At 37.9% G+C, this 21326-nt stretch overlaps 1 protein-coding gene across 3 annotated transcripts in view; it reads left to right on the top strand.

The window, feature by feature from the left end:
• Positions 1 to 18067, top strand: part of ATP8B4 (ATPase phospholipid transporting 8B4 (putative)) — a 255071-nt gene extending 237004 nt beyond the window's left edge. For 2 of the 3 annotated variants that reach the window (XM_059372800.1, XM_059372801.1), the window contains exons 25-29: positions 805 to 1050; positions 10188 to 10326; positions 13218 to 13348; positions 15010 to 15287; positions 17874 to 18067. In XM_059372800.1, coding sequence (XP_059228783.1) covers positions 805 to 1050; positions 10188 to 10326; positions 13218 to 13348; positions 15010 to 15287; positions 17874 to 17883 — 804 coding nt within the window. In that variant the 3' untranslated portion in view covers positions 17884 to 18067. Of the gene's footprint in view, positions 1 to 804; positions 1051 to 10187; positions 10327 to 13217; positions 13349 to 15009; positions 17272 to 17873 lie in introns of those variants that run through there. The other variant, XM_059372802.1, reaches the window with a different exon arrangement.
• The last annotated feature ends 3259 nt before the right edge of the window (positions 18068 to 21326 follow it).

The raw sequence follows: 21326 nt of genomic DNA, 5'->3' as shown, positions 1-21326 counted from the left end.
TTTTTCATGGGACCCCATTCAACAAGACCATGGCCATGCCACAAGCAGGACGTGGAACTTGGTCTGTCCCCAGAGTTGATGCCTGTGTTGCTCCTTATTTAGCTGCTTCCCCTCTACTTCCGGTCCTCTGATGTCCTCAGTGGTCAGGCCTTGCCTCCTTTTGGTTTGGGCATTTGGCTTTGATGCTCAAAGCATTACTTTGGGTCTGGTTGGAAATGCTGTTTCAGACCCTAACCCCAACCTTTGAATCATCATTTGCTCCCTAAGTGGTTTGTGTGCACACTAAGTTTGGGAAGCACTGTTTTAGTTTCTCCCAGGACCCTGTTTGGGGCCAAAGTTTCCTTCTCATTGTTTCAGTTTTTATGTCCTGAACAGCTGGTATCAGAATTCTCACTGGGCAGAACACTTAGCTCTTCAGGTTCAGCTTCAACTCCCTGTCTTGGCAATTAATCCCTGGACCCCATTGGGCGCATAGGATGTACTAGAATCCTGGGAACATGAGTGCAGCTTTAAGAGAGGAGAGGAAAGCAGCTTTATTCTGAAACCAACGATCTGGGTGCAAATTCTGGTTCTGTTGTAAAAGCTATATGATCTCTCCTGAGTATCACTTGGAGGCTCAAGTTCCTCTTCAATGAAATTGGGATCATTTGATTATCTTCTGGGTTATCATGGGAATGAAAACAGTTAATGAATCATGTTTATAGGGTATGCTTAGAAATGCACTTGCTCTTTCCCGAGATGGGGAATTCAGGGCCTTTCCAACTTCTCCTCAAACCTCCTCCACTGAAGTAACTCTGTTGATAGGATGTGAGTGACCAGAACAGCATGGACTATCCCCAGCTCTACGAACCTGGACAGCTGAACCTACTGTTTAACAAGCGTCAATTTTTCATCTGCATGGCACATGGCATCTACACCTCGCTGGCCCTTTTCTTCATCCCCTATGGAGCCTTTTACAATGTGGCTGGAGAGGATGGGCAGCACATAGCCGACTACCAGTCTTTTGCAGTTACCATGGCTACATCTTTGGTCATTGTGGTCAGTGTGCAGGTAATCCTGTTGCTGAAAATGTCTTAACCTGATGGCTTTACAACTTTTAAAATTCGTTTTCTTTGTTGACTGATTTTGTCTATTTGTTGGGGCAAAAAATAATAATAACCCTAAAGGAATCTTGGAGTTTTCTAACTACACATTTTGAGATGGAAACAGAAAGCTTTAATGTAAATGACCAGATGTGATAAATTAGCATTTATTGTCTATAACCTCTCTGTTAGTAGAAACCTCACAATTAATTACTTCTTGGGGTGGAGTGTAGTATATAAAGAGAAATGATTAAACTACTGCTTCTTTCTTGGGTTTGGAAAAGAAAAGTTTTCAACAGTGGCAGAGAGAAACTTTCCCATGGTTTCTATCACTTAATAATTTCCAGGCATTAAAGTGAGATTTAAAATTTATTTGGTAATACATATCTGTGAAATTATTCAAGAAGTTCAGTGTTATATTTTGACCTATCTGAACCTTACATTCAGAGAAGCTCTACTGCTAGGGATGTTTTTGATGAGCCATTGACCTCACTGGGCTTTTTGAGTGTTTCTATTTCCTTCTTAATGAAAATGGTAGGCAAAACCATTTGATATTGAGTTAGAGTTCACAAAAGCTTTCTTAATCATTAAAATCTGTACCTCTGGGTGGATGCAGTAGGCAATGTGGCCCGTTTTTTTCTTTTGCTTTGTTTTCTTTCTTTTTTTCTTTTTTTTCGAAGGAGCAAATATCAGTCAAGGACTTCATTTTTAGAGTTTAAATTGCCTTTGGTCAGTCCTTTTTCTATCCTTTAAACAATCTGTTTTTTACAAGTATTAGCTGGTCATTTCCAAAAAAGAATCTCATTAAGCCCCAGACTTTCTCTTCATGACTCAAAAATAAACATTGCATTAAATGCCACCAATGTAAACATATTGCTTTTAAAGGACATTTCTGCTATTCCTTGGTCCGTCTAAGTGAATGTTATTAAACCTATACCAAAGCTATCAAACACTTGACAACTTGGAATTTCATAATTCAGAATCAGACAGGTAGCATTCAAAAACAGAACCAGATTTCTCCACTCAGAAAGTTCTGTTTTTCTCTCTTATAACTAAATAAAGCATGCGGTTGCTTTGCAAACCCTCCATGTCTAGTTCCCCTATGTTCATTCTCTGGCAAAGATGGAAATAATGGAGTAACTTAAAGCATCTTGTATAGCTAAGACATTCATTCTGATAGTCTATTATTGGGACAGGGTGAATATCACCTCACAAGAAGCTATTGTTCCATTGTTTCTTATAGTTCTTACTGTTATACTAGACACTCCAATGTGTTTTGTTTTTTGCCTTTTGATCCCTGAGCAAACTGTGTATACTGTTATATTTCTAGCCTAGAGAATTAAGTGATCTACTCCTCGCCATAAAGGCACATTTCCTGTTCTCTGGATTCTCTTCCTGATGGGGAGGACTGCTGTGGGACATCTCTTTAGTGGTAACAGCTTATTCACCAGGATAGGCTTCTTACTTGGTACTCCAAGAAATCATTTGGAAGGCAGTAACTGAGATAAAAAACCAATATCTGAAGTAAGAAACAAATGGGAAATATTCTTCAAACTGTCATTAACATCATCTGCTATATAAGTAAGGATTTAAACATTAGCTGGAAAGGATATGAGGGACATTCATCCTTAGAGAAACTGTTTTTCATAATTAATTCTATAATTTTTGGTTAACATTATCTTTTTAATTAAAAAAACCTTGTTGATATTCCTATGTATCTTTTTCTCTTTTTCTTTGTCCATAATTTATTTTATTATATGCTGTCATAGCAAGGCCAGTCCTGTGTTTTTACACTGATTTTAGATTTAGAAGCTCTTTCCTCAAAAAGTACACGGTTGCTGTTGGATGTCATAGTTCCGCTTCTCCTTTTTCACAAATTGAGAGACCACAGAAACAATCTAATTTAAAAACATTGTTTATTCACAAAAGGAGACATAGCATTGATACAGTACTATTAACTGAACTACAGACTTAATTCACATTTCCTCACTTTTTCCATTACTGACCGTTAGTCGGTTCCAGGGTCCTACATTGCATTTAGTTGTAATGCCTCCTTAGTCTCCTGCAGTTGACTTTCTACAGTCTTTCCTTGTCTTTCATGGCCTTGACACTTTTGAATAACAGTGGTCAGATATTCTATAGAATGTTTCTGGATTTGTCTGATATTTCTTTAGGAATAAATTGAGATTGGGGATTTGGGGGGAAGAGTCACAAAAAGGTGTCACATCCTGTCAGGGATCATGTGATATCAGCATGACTTATTACTGGTGACAGTGACCTTGGTTACTTGTTAAGATGATGATTTTCAGGTTTCTCCATTATAAACCACGTTTCCCTTTTGTACTCTATTCATTAGAAGTGAGTCACTAAATCTAGCCCTCTCCATTCAAGGGGAGAATTAAGCTCCATTTCTTAGCAGAATTTCAAAGAATTGGCTGTCATATGTTAAAACCATAGCAGTATAATTTAAAGTTCATATATCAGACGGGGGCCCAAGATTTGCCCTAGATCACAGAGTGACTGCATTGCAAGTTTAGGACGAGGACCCAGTAGTCTTATCATCTGAGTCAGTGATTTTTAATAAAGGGATTTGTGAGTGTTCCATGAAAAACGTGAAGCAAGTATTTCCCACAACACAATTATTAGGGGCTTGGGTTAGGTAGGCACACTTGGGAAGCAGTGATGCACACACGGAATTGTACTCGTAAAGATGAGATGCTGGGTCTCACCATTGGGTGGCTGTCCCCTCTTCGCCATGTACAAACTGAGGTCCTCTAGATCTTATCCACATACTCCTGTCCCAGAGATTTCTACTCCACCTGATTTCTCCCTCCCCTCACCCATACCCCCTGTCATTAATTCTGAGTGCTGGAGAGTCCTGAATCGGCTAGGAGATGGAGGACATTTTTGGCAAGAGGGCAATGTAGGAGAGATCCAGGCTGGAGATGGAGGTCCGGAAGCAGAGTAGGTATGAGTGAGAATGGACACCAATTTCCAAGTTGTGGCATGCTTTGTTTACTGCTGTGCTCCAACTTAAACTGCAGTGTCAGACACAAATCCATTTTTGTGGAATGGATGTACGGGCAGAAAGATATGAAGAGAGAGATGAAAGTTGAACAAAGGAAGTGAGAAGAATTTGGTTGAGGTACACAACTATCCCTCCTGTCTTAATTGCATACCCATCTTATCCCTTACCAAAGCAGGCCTGTCCTCGAGGGGAGCCTTCAGAAACCCGTGTCATCATCACTACTATGAATGATACCGTGAATTATACTTAATCCTCTCAGTGTCACTATTCAGTAGGTATTATTGTCCCCTTTTACAGATGAAGCTCAGAGAGGTTAAGTGACTTGTCTGAGGTCCCAAAGTGAGTCCCTGATCCCGGGTTGGAACCCAGACCACTCCAATGTGGTCTGGAGCAAAGTCTTTTACTCTACAGTAAGACTGGTTAAAATGCAAATTTTAGGACGTCTGAGAACAAAGATTAGACTGAACATAAAGGAAGATATCAGGTACTTTCTTGTCTGTATAGAAGAAGGAGGAGGAAGGGAGGATGGAGGAAGGAAGGAAGAGAAAGAAAGAAGAGAAGAAAGAAAAGAAAGAAAAGCAAGCAGTCCTAAAGCTAGAAGCACTGGGGTTTGGGGAAAAGAGAATCTTTGGGAGAATAAAGAAGAGAGCTCAGAGTTACTAAAAGCAAACTTGGCCCACTTGCCTCTGTCAGGGCTTCTGATTTTCAGAGTAACAACAGTGCCCATTAATTGCACATTTACTATACAAATGAATTATTTCTCAGATAATCCCATTATTTCATTTAATCCTCTTCCCAGTCCTCTGAACCATAAATGCTATTACTATAGATAAGAAAATAGACTCATTAGAGTTCAAATCACACTGACAGTGGCAGGCCGGCGTTCGAACACAGTTCTGATCTCAGGTCCCCAACTCCAAGTCCCTGGGAACCTCCTTTCTTTATAGGGAGAAGTGGGATGCTACAGGGAACTCATGGTCCTCCTCTGTCTTCCACAAGGGGACACCTACACACAGGTCTTCTTTCAATGTGAAAACTTCAACTTGAGGAATGTAGATTCCCTGTTAGTGTCATTTTAGTCTTCCACTTATATTTTTCAGAAGCCCTGAAAATGTCTGCTTTACCATAGAATTCTCAGACCTGAGCTCATAAATGTTTATAGCCATGAAAACTCCACAATTTTGGCTTCAAGCAGAAACTTCTGTCTTTAATATATAGAATAATAAGTTTCAGGAGTTTGTGAATAAGCTCGCTTTGACAGCAGCATTAATATCCTTTCCTCGCTGTCTAAGCTTGACTTGTCATTGGGGTAGCAACCCCCATAAAATTTCCATGGTCTATAATTACAGTTATAAATCTTATGTGTTCTGCTGATGCCATAGGCCAAACTTTAGCAGTCTCTATTTTTAAAAAAATATCAGTTTTTTTTTTTTTGTTATTTGAATCATATAATGCTCCTTTTAACATTTCAAACACTATAGAAGTGTTTAAAATAAAATGAACCACCTTCCTTTTCTTCCCCATGTTACCCTGGTTAACTACTATTATGATTATTATAGCTTAACTCTTTCCATATTTTTTCTTTGCTTTGGGACACACACATATGTATTCAAGTAAAAGGCAGCATAGCTAGCATATTATTCTATAATATACTTTTCTTACTTAGCAAGATACTCTGAACAGCTTTCCAAACCAACACATTCAGAGCTATCTTACTCTTTTTAAGAGCTGCACAGAATTTCACAATATGGGTATATAATAATTTATTCATCAGCCCTCTATTGATAGACATCCAGGGTGTTTCTTTTGTTGTTGCTGTTATCGAAACAATGCTACAAGGCATATACTAGAATATACATTTTATGTACTGACAGATAAATTCCTAGAAATGAAATTTCTGGAGTCAGAACTCACTTTTACTGAGATGATGGATGAAACATGGTATTTTGTTCTTTTTATTGCTAGGTCCGAGAGTACGTATATTTTAAGTTTCATTAATCTTGCTATATTACTTTCCAAAAAGAATTATAGTTGCAGAAGCTCCAGAATCTTCAGGAGGACAAATGAACCAGGGAGAACCACAGCCAAGCATAGCACCTCTGGGAACAACACCCAGCCATATGGTTGCATTTTTGTAGTGAAAACATGATTACTACCTCTTAACAGCTTGGCTCTGATCACACTGAGGACTGGATGCCAGGTTAGCCACAGATTTTCAGAGAACCACCATGCTTGTCAGATACTGAGAGAAGTGTATTAAATTTTTTCCTTGTGCTTACGATTCTTACCAAGTTCTTGTACTTTAAGGAGATTTTATTTAATTTGAAGCTCTGTTATTTGCAATGTGATGTTCTGGATTGTCATTTGTAGTATTTATAGTTTTAATCTTTTTTATGATAAAATGTTAACTAAATTTTATTTTTTAATATTAGTTTTACTTCTGTTGCTTTTCTTAGCCTGCATATACCTGATGTAATCTAGACCCACCCTTTCATTTTCATTGCTTATCTCATTCTTTTGGGTTTTCTCCTTTGATAAGGCAGTTAAACTACTCATTTTTATTGTAGTAACATATATTTTATCTTGTTCTTTTCATGTTATTTTATGATTACTTTATTTCCATTTTTTCCTTTTCATACTCAGATGCATCATGATTTTTTTTTAATTTTTTATTTTTTATAAACATATATTTTTATCCCCAGGGGTACAGGTTTGTGAATCATGATTTTTAAATATCTCATTACTCATAAATAATTTACAAGTCTTATTATTTACATTCCCATTTTACTAGTGATTTCTCCCATGTTCATAGTCTCTTAAATCTCTATTTCCATAGTAATATACCAAAATTAAATAATAACTATATCCTTCACCAAATGTTTCACCAAATTGCATCTTGTTCACACCTTCCCTTGTCCATTTCCAAGTTAAATAGTTTTGGAGATGCATCTACTTATTTCTTCCTCCCTGCTCCTATTCCCCTCTTATATGTTAATCATCTAGAATTATAGTTCCACTGTGTTATTAAATGTTCCTTTAACATATGTTTTGACCATTGAAGATTTTTTTGTAAGTTAATACTATAGCTCATCTTCACATTATTACTCATTTATAGCCAACCACAAATTTTAAGAATCATTGCTCACCATCACTTTTATGTTCTTCGTCTTCCACGCTTTTGAAATCTTAGTCCTAATTGAATTTTTATTTGGAGCAGTTTCCTTGAGTAGTTTCTTCAGAAAGGGTGTATAAATGTTATACTTTTGAGTATACTTTTGAGCTCAAATCTTTTCTTTTTTTTCTTTCCATTTAAATGATACATTGGGTAGGCATGGGATTCTCGAGTCAGAGACTTTTGCTTTAGGTGTTTTGTAAATGTTGTTCTGCTTATACTCAGTTTTGCTGTAGTGGTTTGAACTTAGCTTGATCCTCTTTCCTTTCTAAGTAATATATTTTCTCTCTGGAGGTCTGTGTTCTTTGTCTTTGGGCTTCACAAATATCACTAGAAGGTAACTTCTTTCTTTAATTTTTCTAGGATTTAGAATGCCCTCTCCATCTGAAAATCTTGCTATTTCTTCACAATAGCAGAGCAGTTTTCTTCTGTCATTTCTTTGATTGTTACTTCTTTCTTTCTTTTGCTCTAAGATGCCATTATTTATATGTTAGGCCCATGGATCTGTAATCTCTGGATTTGCCATCCATGTCTCATATCTTTTCCATTTCTTCAAGGTTTTTGCTCTGTGTTGTGAGAGATTATTTCCATTTGTTTTTTCCAGAATATTAATTCAGTTCTCATCAGTGACTATTCTTATTTGGTTTCTCTATTGAATTTTTATTTATTTTTTTTTTATTTTTTTTTATTTTTTATTTTTTATAAACATATATTTTTATCCCCAGGGGTACAGGTCTGTGAATCACCAGGTTTACACACTTCACAGCACTCACCAAAGCACATACCCTCCCCAATGTCCATAATCCCACCCCCTTCTCCCAAACCCCCTCCCCCCGGCAACCCTCAGTTTGTTTTGTGAGATTAAGAGTCACTTATGGTTTGTCTCCCTCCCAATCCCATCTTGTTTCATTTATTCTTCTTCTACCCACTTAAGCCTCCATGTTGCATCACCACTTCCTCATATCAGGGAGATCATATGATAGTTGTCTTTCTCTGCTTGACTTATTTCGCTAAGCATGATACGCTCTAGTTCCATCCACGTTGTTGCAAATGGCAAGATTTCATTTCTTTTGATGGCTGCATAGTATTCCATTGTGTATATATACCACATCTTCTTGATCCATTCATCTGTTGATGGACATCTAGGTTCTTTCCATAGTTTGGCTATTGTGGACATTGCTGCTATAAACATTCGGGTGCATGTGTCCCTTTGGATCACTACATTTGTATCTTTAGGGTAAATACCCAATAGTGCAATTGCTGGGTCATAGGGCAGTTCTATTTTCAACATTTTGAGGAACCTCCATGCTGTTTTCCAGAGTGGCTGCACCAGCTTGCATTCCCACCAACAGTGTAGGAGGGTTCCCCTTTCTCCGCATCCTCGCCAGCATCTGTCATTTCCTGACTTGTTGATTTTAGCCATTCTGACTGGTGTGAGGTGATATCTCATTGTGGTTTTGATTTGTATTTCCCTGATGCTGAGTGATATGGAGCACTTTTTCATGTGTCTGTTCGCCATCTGGATGTCTTCTTTGCAGAATTCAGAAATAATGCTTTTTTATTCCAGAATTTTATTTTTCTGTGATCTAATTGCATCCCCTTAAGAGTTCTCATTATTATTATTATTATTTGCTTATATTGCTTGTCTGTCTTTTCCATTAGTTCTGCCTCAATAGGAGCCACCTTTTTTTTTCCTTCCTTTTTCTTCTCTCTCTCTCTTTTCCAGCTGAATCCTGTTTAATTGGTTGTGATTTTTGTACTCATACCCATACAGGTCAGGCTGTTGGTATCTCTTGCTGATGATCAATTGACAGGTGGTGGAAGGTACAGTTGAAGATTTTGGCCTAATGTCTTGGCAGCCAAATGAGCTGGAACTCCAGCATCTCTTTGCAGAGGATAGATGGCAGGGCTCTCTGCTTTCAGGCCTCATGAGAGAAAAAAAAAGCTGTCCTTTTATAACCCCTGCAGTTTATATCCAAGGCTGCCAACATTTTTTTAATGGGACAAGATTTTAAAAAACACTTAACTTCAAGTGGGAAGTGGAAATGTGTCTCCCTATTCAGGGAAAAGTCTATTTACTGTTTAAGTTGGACCCCCCTCAGGCAGGTGAGAAATCTGTGGTCTTGAAGAAGACTCTGCTAGAAGCGCAAACCTTCACTTGGACCATTTGGGCCCCAGAGATGCAAATAATGTTTCCAGAACCTAATTATTTTTCTCTGAAAACTCAAGGTTCATCTTTGCCAGTGGCACCCTTGGTTCCCTGGTAGCAGGCCCTTTTTATTGTGTTGCCACAAGTTATTGGAAGAGAGAAGAGCTTGTGAACAAGCTCGCAGGTCACCATGAATCCTTGCTTCTGAATTCTATGACAAAAGAGGATTAAGGATTTTCTTTGTTATTAAATAATTTAAGAATAAGCATTAGCAAATGAGTTAGAATATTGATGTAAAACAGAATATGCCCATGTAAAATAGTCATGTGAAAACTTACGTACAGATTATAAAATGTTGCACTTGTTCACTACTGAAGATTTTTTTTTCCCCAACAGAAATGCTTTAAGAGCAATTTGGAAAGTCCTGGAGGTTTATAAGTTTCCAGGAAAGGAACTTTGAAAGTAAAAATCATTCTGTTTTCTTATTTCTCACGTAAAAGGTTAACATTTTATCTCCTGATTCTGATTCGACCTTGGTAGCTATAATGGCTTGCAGATGTGATTTCTAAAGTCAGTTGTCTACCAGAAATAATCAGGTCAGTTCCCAGTGCGGTGCAGGAAGTAGGAGTACCTGTGGTTGGCTGGTAGATATGTGCAAGCATTTCTTCACAGAGCAGTTCCGGGAACGCATCACTCTGTAAAATGGTTCTCTTCTAATCCTCAAAGACCTCCCCTTGCATTTGACTTTGTTTACAGATAGCCTTGGATACCAGTTACTGGACTGTCATTAATCACGTCTTCATCTGGGGCAGCATTGCCACTTATTTCTCCATTTTATTTATGATGCACAGTAATGGCATCTTTGGCATCTTCCCAAACCAGTTTCCATTTGTTGGTAAGTTGCGTCCTATTACCTATGGGGGCCTGGTATCATGCTGTTATTTATTTTTCTGTGTAATTTATTTTCTGTGTTGGGTGGGACTAGGGATGAAAAATAATCTTTTCTCTAGAAATGGATGGAGCCAGGCATCTGAAGTCTTTCAGGCTTGAGAAGAGCTCCAAAAGATGAGTTTCTGCTGTCCCTGCCAGATGTAGAAGAATCACTGTGATAGCTGCTTATAGGTTCCCAACAGCCCAGATGTAATAGATTGTCCCTTTGCAAACAAGAGACATAGCACATAGATCAGGGCTACCTGAAGGCCTGTAAAAAAGAGTTCATGTATAACAGAAGGAAGAGAAAGAAGTCTTGGGTTCTTCCTTTGATCCCACATTATCACCACTATCACTGCCAAAGTTCACCTGTAGAACTTACTTGCATTTAGATAGGAAAGAAATTACGTATAATTTTGAGCACTCTAAGAATTGCTGGACATTAGTCCATAAGGGGCACAAAGAGGAGCCTTTGTAGTTAGACAGAGCTCAGGTGTCAGTTCTGCCACTTAAATGCTGGGTGACCTTGGGCAGATTTCTTTTTCTTTTCATGTCTTGATGTCTAAATTCTAAACTGGAGATATTAATAGAAAATAGTTTCTATTTTCAGAGGAAATGTGAGGGTTACATGAGACAATGTATATAAAATGCTTAGCATGTAGCCTGGTACATCGTACTTTTTCAGTAAATGGTAACCATAATGATGGTGATGATGATGATGATGTTGATTCAAGCAACTGTGTCTTGATTATACTGGTTGGTAACACTGCAGACTGATTTGAACAGCAGATGGGGAGCACAGGAACTCCAAAAATAACTTAAAACCCTGAGATTCTATAATACAACAAAGAATGTACATCTGGTCTATCTGTGGAGTATACCATCATTGTATTCCACATTTCAAAATGATTCCCAGAGGGCCACTGAGCTTTACTACACAATGAGGCTATTAATATACTTTCTCAGAAGTTTTGAAATCTCTAATATGTGTGAGATAAGTTGGTAACAGTGGTATTTCTCAGTTCATCCCAGCAAACTGGAAAAGAGAGATGTACATTATCAACCTTCTTGATCTTTATCAGGTGAGACTGAGATTTGCATCCACTAGTTAAGGAATTTAGTCTAAGAAATCCAGCAAAATATTTCTTAGACAACTGATTTATGTAGAAGGCAAAATAAGAGCAACTACAAGGTTATACATTTCCACTGATGCAAAGACACCCGAAATTGTAATTCCAATTAAATGTACACATATACTTGATAATGTTGTTCTTCATCATTTGCCTTGCTTTGAATGTACATGGAAATCTTTAAATTGCGCCATTCTTACTTAATATGTAACATTAATACTTTATTTGCCAAAAGATTGCAGCCATGTAGAAACATGATGGTTATGAGTAAGAATAAGCATATTACAAAAGAATGACCTTTAACTATTTCTAGGGTTTTTTTTTCCTTCCTTTTTTCTTCTTATTTTCTTCCATTTTTTTTTCTTTTGGTTTCCAAATCTGAAAGTTCAGTGCATTGGCTAGAAGACTTCTATTCCTAAGAGATCATTTTAACAGGCATAATGAGCCTGGAATGCCTCAACTGGAGAAAGTAGTTCGTGTGGGGACCACTCTCTCCAGCTAAGCACATGCCATTACAGGAATTAATTACTGAACTCCAATGAGAATTCTCAAAAGTTAGATCAACATTGGGGTTTAAGAAAAAAAAATTTTCCTTAGTAGCCAGCAGCAAGCAGGAGTGTGGTTTTAAAGTGAAGCTTGTTTTCCCAGTTATGCCTGGGGATACTAAGCTTCAAGGAGCTCAAAGAGACATTTAATTTATTGAGTCAAGTTTGTTTCTGCCCAGGCAACTGTAATCTACTGTTGGGCAAATTCTATCCTCCAAAGCCAGAAAATGCAGACATACCAATCAGTAGTCAAGCCTTCATACCCAAAACACATTCAAATGGTGTTGACACTTTAGCTTTGGGAGAGGGGACCTAGATAATTGAAGGTATTGTGGCAAATCCCTAGAAAACCAACAGGGACAAAAGTTTATTTTAAGCATATAAACAGGGTTGGCATGTTCCTGTAGAATTTGACTGTCTGCTTAACTGACCATCATTGTTTCGTTTAAACAAACATCTCTATATGAGGTGTGAGTATAAAGTAAGAAAACTGGCTTCAGACTTGGGAAGGAGTTTCACTACAGTATTGCACTAGCATGTTGGATGGCTGCATTCACAGTCTGCCAGTGAGAGGAATGCTCTTTTCACAAACCCAAGAGCATCTCTGAGCTCCATGGAATCTTGAGTTCCTCAGAACCAAGTGAGTGTCAGAGAGATCAGCAAGTCCTTTGAGGCAGGTTTTCTGAGGCTACCACCTGAATTATTAAGGTTGGCCCATTTTAGGTAAAGCTCTCCCATCACCAGAGGTATTAAGATTGTGCCTGGACCCCACACATATATTGTGTAGTTTTGATATGGCAGTTTTATTCAAGAATCTCTAAGAGCAAATGTACTTTTCAAAAATAAGGGCTCCTTTGTAGTTGAGGAACCTTGAGTCTCCACGAGAGAATCTCCTTCATGAGTGAAGCTGGACTGAGTCTGGATTGGAGAACACTTGGCTCTGATCGGCTATCTCCAAGTGATTGTGCCATGAAGCAGTTCCCAAGTGTGGTGATCATACCACTCTTGCCTTCTCATCACCTCTGAACATAATACATACTGGGGAAGACACCTAGTGGTTCTCCCTAGGTAGCCCAAACCTCACCATTTCAAAAAAGACCTATGGGAATAGACAAGGAACCGATCTATTCAAGAACTCAATATGTTTTGTATAATTATGTCTATTTTTTTCTTAATAATAGGAAATGTACGACATTCTTTGACCCAGAAGTGCATCTGGCTTGTTATTCTCTTAACAACAGTGGCTTCAGTTGTGCCTGTGGTGATAGTCAGATTTTTGAAGATGGATTTATGCCCAACCCTGAGTGACCAGGTATGTTGCAGTGCTCGTAAGTACTTGAGGGGCTGATTCTTGGGTCTTGGAATCATATCCTTCTCTGCTTGATTTGGAAGCTCAGGAAAGGATTAATGAACTTCCCAGTGGGAACACCCACAGGTATATACAGCATCACTTACCAGTAGATGGAACCGTCCATATTACATATATATATATATATATATATGTATATATATATATATATGAATATAGTAGCTTTATGAATGTTAATGAAGGTAAATGTCTAGACTAAATGTGGGTGGAGAGTCATGAATTACAAATTAAGTTGAACACTTCTCAAACTTGACTCTTAAAAAAGCTGGTAGCATTTTGGACAGCTATTCTAAGGTAAAGGCAAAATATAAGGAAAGTTATTGAGATGAGGGCAAGTAAAGGATAGAGTAAAAGAGAGATAAGGTATGAGGTGAAGGGACTCAGTTTTTACAGAAGTGTGGTAGCAGATTTAGAAACATAAGGAGATGCTACCTTCCGAACAGATTCAGAAAGGGAACAGCAACACGACTGGATTGAAAAATACAAAGTTGAAAGGAAAACAGAACAGATTGTAGAAATTCTTAAACCAAGGGATTAATAATACATATTTCATGAGAGGAGTAGTAGAAGCAAGATAATATCAAGTTAAGTCAGGACCCAGATAGAGAAAAAGAGAAAGAAAGGGGAGACACACATTTGTGGTTGCATCATAAGAAGGGGCAAACACTGGTGGGGTGAGTGACCAGGCCAATTATATTGAGAGGGACTGAAGCAGAACTTCCCTTACCAGGATATCCCCCCCATTCTGAGGCCAGAGCATGTGAAGATTCCTTCTGAAATGATTCACAGATTCCCCTGTTAGGTCTGTCCTTTCCTTTTGGCTCCGTGAGCTCATTCTGACGTAAACCTAGAAAATGATGGATGAGCTGAAGGAAGGAAGATGATGCTCATTTCTTCCAGATCATGATCTTCTGCTTGTACTGGCTTTCTCCAGACATGAAAGTCAGATTCTAAGAGATCAGCCAAATCAGAGAACAAGGCAGTTTGCACCAAACCTTGGATATTTTTCTCTTCATTCTTTACAGGGAAATGAAATAAATATTGGAAACCCATCCACATGATGTTAAGTTCTTCAAAGGGCTACAAAAAAAAATCCAAAAGATATCAAAACTCTGAAAATATCATGGTATACTGACCTATCACAAGAGTTGAGAATTCATGTCTCTCATTATCTAAATCTTCTCTTAGTCTAATTGGATCTTGAGAATTTCCCTTTAGAGGGAAAAGGCCTATTTTGGGAGAATAGGACTATAGATTGTTATACTGACTGTGTTTGGATGCTGCATATTAGAAAAGTCTTCTGTACAAAAATACGTTCCTATTAATTTAAGATGGATGCATAAGAAGAACACAGCAATGAAACTTGTCTTAACACTTCTTTCTTATTTAATAGTCTCCTGGTAGTATGAAAACTGATCAGGCTCCATGTAATCTTTTGGGTGGAAATTCTTTTTTCTGTGAAATGCTTTCTTTTTACAATGAAGTTGAGTATTTTGTTATTGTTGATGTTTCTACTGAAAGAGCTTTCTCTTCAAAAAGTAGCCCAGGGCCTATAATGTGTCATTTAGATGTATAATCTCACTCTGTGTCTCCTTTCTCTCCAGATCCGTCAGAGGCAAAAGGCTCAAAAGAAGGCAAGACCCTTACGTAGCCGAAGGCCTCAGACTCGCAGATCAAGCTCAAGAAGATCTGGATATGCTTTTGCTCACCAAGAGGGCTACGGAGAGCTTATCACATCTGGAAAAAATATGCGAGCTAAAAATCCACCCCTGACATCAGGGTTGGAAAAGACACTCTATAATAGCACTAGCTGGATTGAAAATTTCTGTAAGAAAACCACAGACACAGTGAGCTGCTTTAGCCAGGATAAAACAGTGAAACTGTGAGTCAAGATGGATTTGAACCACATAGTGACTTTTCACTTCAGCTGAAACTGAAATTCAGCTGGCTCCAAAATTTGGGGTCAGGGGCTTGGGTGGGACAGATTGCCTCACTTTACTTAACTCTGTGGCAGACAGCTGTCAGTACCCATGAAATAGGGGTACACTTTATGGGAAACCAGGCCAGATGGTCACTAAGTCATGATTTGCCGTGTAAAGACCTTACAACACAGAAATTTTCATCAGCCTAGGAACCAACTGACCTAAACTTTAGGATCTTATTTATGGAGAAAAACTTGTAAATCTGCACATATATTGAACGGATCTTCAAGTGGATAAAAAGGATATACAATTATTAGGAGGTATTTAGAAGGTATATATCCCAGGTGTGAACAGCATGCCTCTTGATGGATTAAACAAATGTAAGATCAACCTTTCCCAAGATACATTTTTAAGATGTACAACATATAGTATGGTGCTTTCAGACTAAGAGCAGCTTGTGACTCTCTAGTCTTGGTATCTACGTACCTGTGTGTTTACCCAGGACAACACTTCACCTTCATGGTCTGAAGAATAGAAAAACATGTTGGTGTTCCTCATTTTTTTCAGTGGTCTATAGACAAAGTAGATTGGAGCATCTTAACAGTGGGATAAGCTGGGAATTTAGTGAAATGTATTCACAAAGCTCTCAGGGACATGTTCAGAAATCCAAGAGAGGCTCTCTATTAAGTATTCCAAACACTTTTCAATGGTTTTTATGACAACCTCAGGAGTAACTTACTCTGCATCATGCAGAACTGTTAATGAAACCAGCATAGCATAGGAATTTCACATTTTAATGATAATATTCCAAATATTTTATGGGTAAATATTTTCAACATTTCCAATTTTAAAAAGCTTAGATTTGAAACCTAACAAATTAATAAACAACCTTTTCAATTACTATTTAAATACTCAGACTTAGGTCTTTCCTAGTTAGTTTCTTTTGATACTTAGCTGTCATGTTTATAATTCAAACATAAACACATGTAGATAAGGTTAGTTTCTGGAGATGCTCCACTGCAGATTTTCAGTTCACATGTGAGTCACCAGTTTAGCTCCTGTAAAAGAATTCAGGCAGATTTGTGTTCAGACTCTAGCTCTATTACTTCTTACCTCTATAACCTTGGGCAGGTAATGTGCCTCCTTGGAGACTCCTTTCTTCCTCTGTAAATGAGGATATACTACCTACCTCATGTGGTTGTTTTGAGGATTATCAAAACATAAATTCTTAAATCATTGAAAATATAATTCTCAAAGCATAAATTCTTAAATCATTGAAAATGTAATTCTCCTATGAATGTAGTTCCACTTAATTCATCATCAGAATAACAGCAATTTGAAGAGAATGTGAAGAATGGGAATTTAATCAGTAGGAAAGACCTTGATAAAGTGAGAATGCAAAGTAAGATATTAAAACTGGTTAGCATCCTACAGAGAAATAAAACTATCATCCTGGAGGTAAATTTCCTTATCTGAAAATACAAATAAAATGTCATCATGCTTTATCAATTTTCTGTAAGTCAACCTCTAACTTCACAAGGTCCCTAATCTGGTCTCTATTGAATTATTACTCAAGTTATCTTTCCCAAGAGAGTCAGATGGCCCTTGGGTGAGTTTGATGGATAACAGGCTAGCATGATGACACAATCTGTTTTTTCTTTTTGTTGTTCTTGTTTTGTTTTGTTAGGGTTTTTTGGGTCATACTCTCTTAGTCCAGGATAATTTTTTCCTGAATGGGATCAAATAAGATATACGTAAAAGACCCTAATACAGTGTTCTAATCATAGTAAATACTCAGAGGTTCCCTTTCCCCACATGCCTGCATGGACTTACCCAGATACTAGTTTTCTTGACTAGTGTCAAGCTTGTCATTAGTTTCACTGTTTGCTTGCTTTTTGTAACATTTTTGAAAGATCTGAACAAATTCATAAATGTTTTGCACTATTGGTGTTTGATGTTGTGTATGTTCTTTATTGGGAACTCATGGGGGAGATTTTTTTCACATTGTCAACTGATTTTTTTTTTTCCCCTCTCCTTTACATGTCAGAGGAAAACGCGTATCATTCTTAGGATCAGGGTCAAGAATCAAATGAACTGATTGGACCTCTGAGTTAGGAATGGGAAAGATTAGGAATGGTCTAAGTTTGCAATTTCAGTTCAAATTAAAGAAGGCTGTTTAAAAACAGATAATGTGGATGATTGTGAGAAAAACACATAATCAGTTTACTTTGGCCCCATGAGGTCCAAATAAACTGCCACACCCATTACGAGATCATTCATTTCCAAGTGCCAGGGATTACTTATAACCTGAAGATAAAGAGCCTGAGGAGTGGGAGATGATGGTGATATACTGGGGAATAATAAAACTTTAATTTTACATAGATGTTATCAGATTATCTGGAAAAAAAAAAACTTTCTAGATTCAGGACTGAAGTTGATAGCCTGCTGTTTTAAAGTCTCAGTCCCAAGTTTTGAGTTCTCATAGGCCATTGAAAATCATACTTCCTTGACTTAAATCTGCTGTCGTGTCTGTCCTCTGCTTACAGGTATACATAACTATGAAGAAAAGAAGAGAGAGGGTTGAAGAAAACAAGAGCCATAAAGCAAGAGAGGAAGAAAGGGGTGAAGGGAAGGAAGAAGGAAGGGAGAACAGGGTCTCTTGTTATTTCCCTCTTAAGGTGATATGACTTCCTGAAAAATAAATTTAATTCCTTAGAGAATAAAATTAGATTGTATTTGAGATTGACAAGTGAATACTAAAACCTCCTTTATAGTTGGTGTGAGACCAAGAAAATTTTATCTGAAAGGGGGCCAAGAACTCTGGCTTTTTCTTACACTAACACCACTGATTTGTGTGAAGTGGGGCTTCCCCCTGACTCCACCTGACTTGTCCAGGCCTTAGTCTCCCAATCCATCGATGGATGAAGGGGGCAGTATGGTCACCCACTATATGAGCTGTTTTTTTCATCTTTTTTTTTTTTTTAAGATTTTATTTATTTGACAGACAGAGATCATAAGCAGGCAGAGAGACAGGCAAAGAGAAGGGGTGATGGGAAGCAGGCTCCCTGCCGAGCAGAGAGCCGGATGCAGGGCTTGATCCCAAGCCTCTGGGCAGAGGCTTTAACCCACTGAGCTACCCAGGCACCCCTGTGCTTACCTGTATTGCCTACAGCATATTTGCAAATGTTTTTAATTGGAAAGAGAGAGGAGAGAGAGAGATTGAAGATTAGGCTAGATGCTCTCTTGAGTGCAAGACTTGGGTCTTGTACTGGTTTGTGTTTCTCTAGAACAGCCCTAGGAGTCCTAATGTCTTCAGGTCTCTGTTAGTTCACCACAGAGGCGCTAAACACTATAGTTGTGTTTTGCGTGGGTCAGTTGAACACACTCAGTTTCTCTCTAAGGATTCACTAAGTTCTTATAACCACATTCACTTTTCCTCTCTGCCACTTTAAATATCAAAAGTATACAGAAACATGGTAAACTACTCATGCTCAGTAAGAAGAGGGCCATTTGAAAGTCCCCTCTACCTTGTTCCTAGGCTTAAAGGGGATTCTTTGGGATTCTGCTTCCTTAGGATTCAAGGTAAAACAACAGAGCTGGAGTACGTTCCTTCATAGTTATGTAGAACCTTTATGTTTATGCACCAGCTGAAATGTTTCACTTTATGTACCAGTGTGTATACCTACACAAATTGGATTTTTTGAGTCTTACAACCCTGTGAAGTGGTCAGGATATTCATGGTTCTTTTGTTTGTTTGTTTGTTTTGTTTTCCTTATTACTTTAATTGTAGTATACTTAAACCTCAGTGTTATATTAGTTTCAGGTGTACAATATAGTGATTCAACAATTCTGTACATTACTCAGTGCTCATCATCCTAAGTGTGCTCTTAACCCCCATCACCTATTTCACCCATTCTCTCTCCCTGCCACCCTCCCTCTGGTAACCATCAATTTGTTTCTATAGTTAAGAGTTGTTTTATGGTTTATCTTTTTTTTTTCTTAGTTTCATACATTCCACATATTAGTAAAATCATATGGTGTTTTGTCTTTGACTTATTTGACTTGACAGCCTCTACCCTTTCAATCCATGGAGTTGAAAATGGCAAGATTTCATTATTTTTTATGGCTGAATAATATTCTTTTGTGTGTGTGTGTATATACACACACACTTCTCTGTTCATCTATCAATATACATGTGGGCTGATTCCATAGTTTGGTTATTGTAAATAATGTAATAATAATGTAAAGAAACATAGAGGTGCATATATCTTCTCAGATTAGTTTTTCATATACTTTGGGTAAATATCCAGTAGTGGAATTACTGGGTTATATGGTAATTCTATTTATTTTTATTAATTTTTATTTTCATTCCAGTATACTTTGCATACAGCACTATATTAGTTTCAAGCATATAATGTGATTCAGCAATTTCATGTAATACCTGGTGCTCATCACAAGTGCACTCCTTCATCCCCATCACCTATTTGACCCATTCCCCTCCTAAATCCCCTCCTTTAACCATTGGTTTGTTCACTACAGTTGAGTTTATTTCTTCCTCTCTTTTTATCTCTTTGCTAGCTGGTTTTCTTAAATTCTATGTATGCATGAAATCATATGGTATTTAGTCTTCCTTTGACTTTTCACACTTAGCATTATACTCTCTAGCTCTTTCCATGCAGTTGCAAATGTCAAGATTTCTTTTTATAGGAGAGTAATATTCCAATGTAGGTGTGTGTGTGTGTGTGTGTGTGTGTGTGTGTGTACCACGTCTTCTTTATCCATTCATGTACTAATGAATACTTGGGCTGCTTCTTTCATTTGGCTATTCTAGATAAGACTGGTATAAACATAGGTGTGTATGTCCCTTTGGATTAGTGTTTTTATATTTTTCAGTTAAATACCCAGTAGGGCAATTATTGGATTGCAGGGGAGTTTTATTTTTAAATATTTGAGGAAACTCCCTACTGTTTTCCACAGGGGCTATGCCAATTTGCATTCCCACCAACAGTGGAAGAGGGTTGCTTTTTCTCCACATCCTTTTTTTTTTAAATTTTTTTTTAAATTTATTTTCAGCATAACAGTATTCATTGTTTTTGTACCACACCCAGTGCTCCATGCAATCCGTGCCCTCTATAATACCCACTACCTGGTACCCCGACCTCCCACCCCCGACCCTTCAAAACCCCCAGATTGTTTCTCAGAGTCCATAGTCTCTCATGGTTCACCTCCCCTTCCAATTTCCCCCAACTCCCTTCTCCTCTCTATCTCCCCATGTCCTCCATGCTATTTGTTATGCTCCACAAATAAGTGAAACCATATGATACTTGACTCTCTCTGCTTGACTTATTTCACTCAGCATAATCTCTTCCAGTCCCGTCCATGTTGCTACAAAAGTTGGGTATTCATCCTTTCTGATGGAGGCATAATATTCCATAGTGTATGTATATGGACCACATTTTCCTTATCCATTCGTCTGTTGAAGGGCATCTTGGTTCTTTCCACAGTTTGGCGATGGTGGCCATTGCTGCTATAAACATTGGGGTACAGATGGCCCTTCTTTTCACTCCATCTGTATCTTTGGGGTAAATACCCAGGAGTGCAATTGCAGAGTCATAGGGAAGTTCTATTTTTAATTTCTTGAGGAATCTCCACACTGTTCTCCCAAGTGGCTGCACCAACTTGCATTCCCACCAATAGTATAAGAGGGTTCCCCTTTCTCCACATCCCCTCCAACACATGTTGTTTCCTGTCTTGCTAATTTTGGCCATTTTAAGTGGTGTAAGGTGATATCTCAACGTGGATTTTTTTTTAATTTTTTAATTTTTTTTAATTTTTTAATTTTTTTATTTTTTATAAACATATATTTTTATCCCCAGGGGTACAGGTCTGTGAATCACCAGGTGAGTGCTGTGAAGTGTGTAAACCTGGTGATTCTCCACATCCTTTTGATTTTAGCCATTCCGACCGGTATGAGGTGCTATCTTACTGAAGTTTTGCTT

The sequence above is a fragment of the Mustela nigripes genome, chromosome 13, assembly GCF_022355385.1.
Source record: "Mustela nigripes isolate SB6536 chromosome 13, MUSNIG.SB6536, whole genome shotgun sequence".
Lineage (NCBI taxonomy): Eukaryota > Metazoa > Chordata > Mammalia > Carnivora > Mustelidae > Mustela > Mustela nigripes.
The sequence above is the reverse complement of the archived record's forward strand: the minus strand, read 5'-3'. Positions and strand labels throughout refer to the sequence as shown.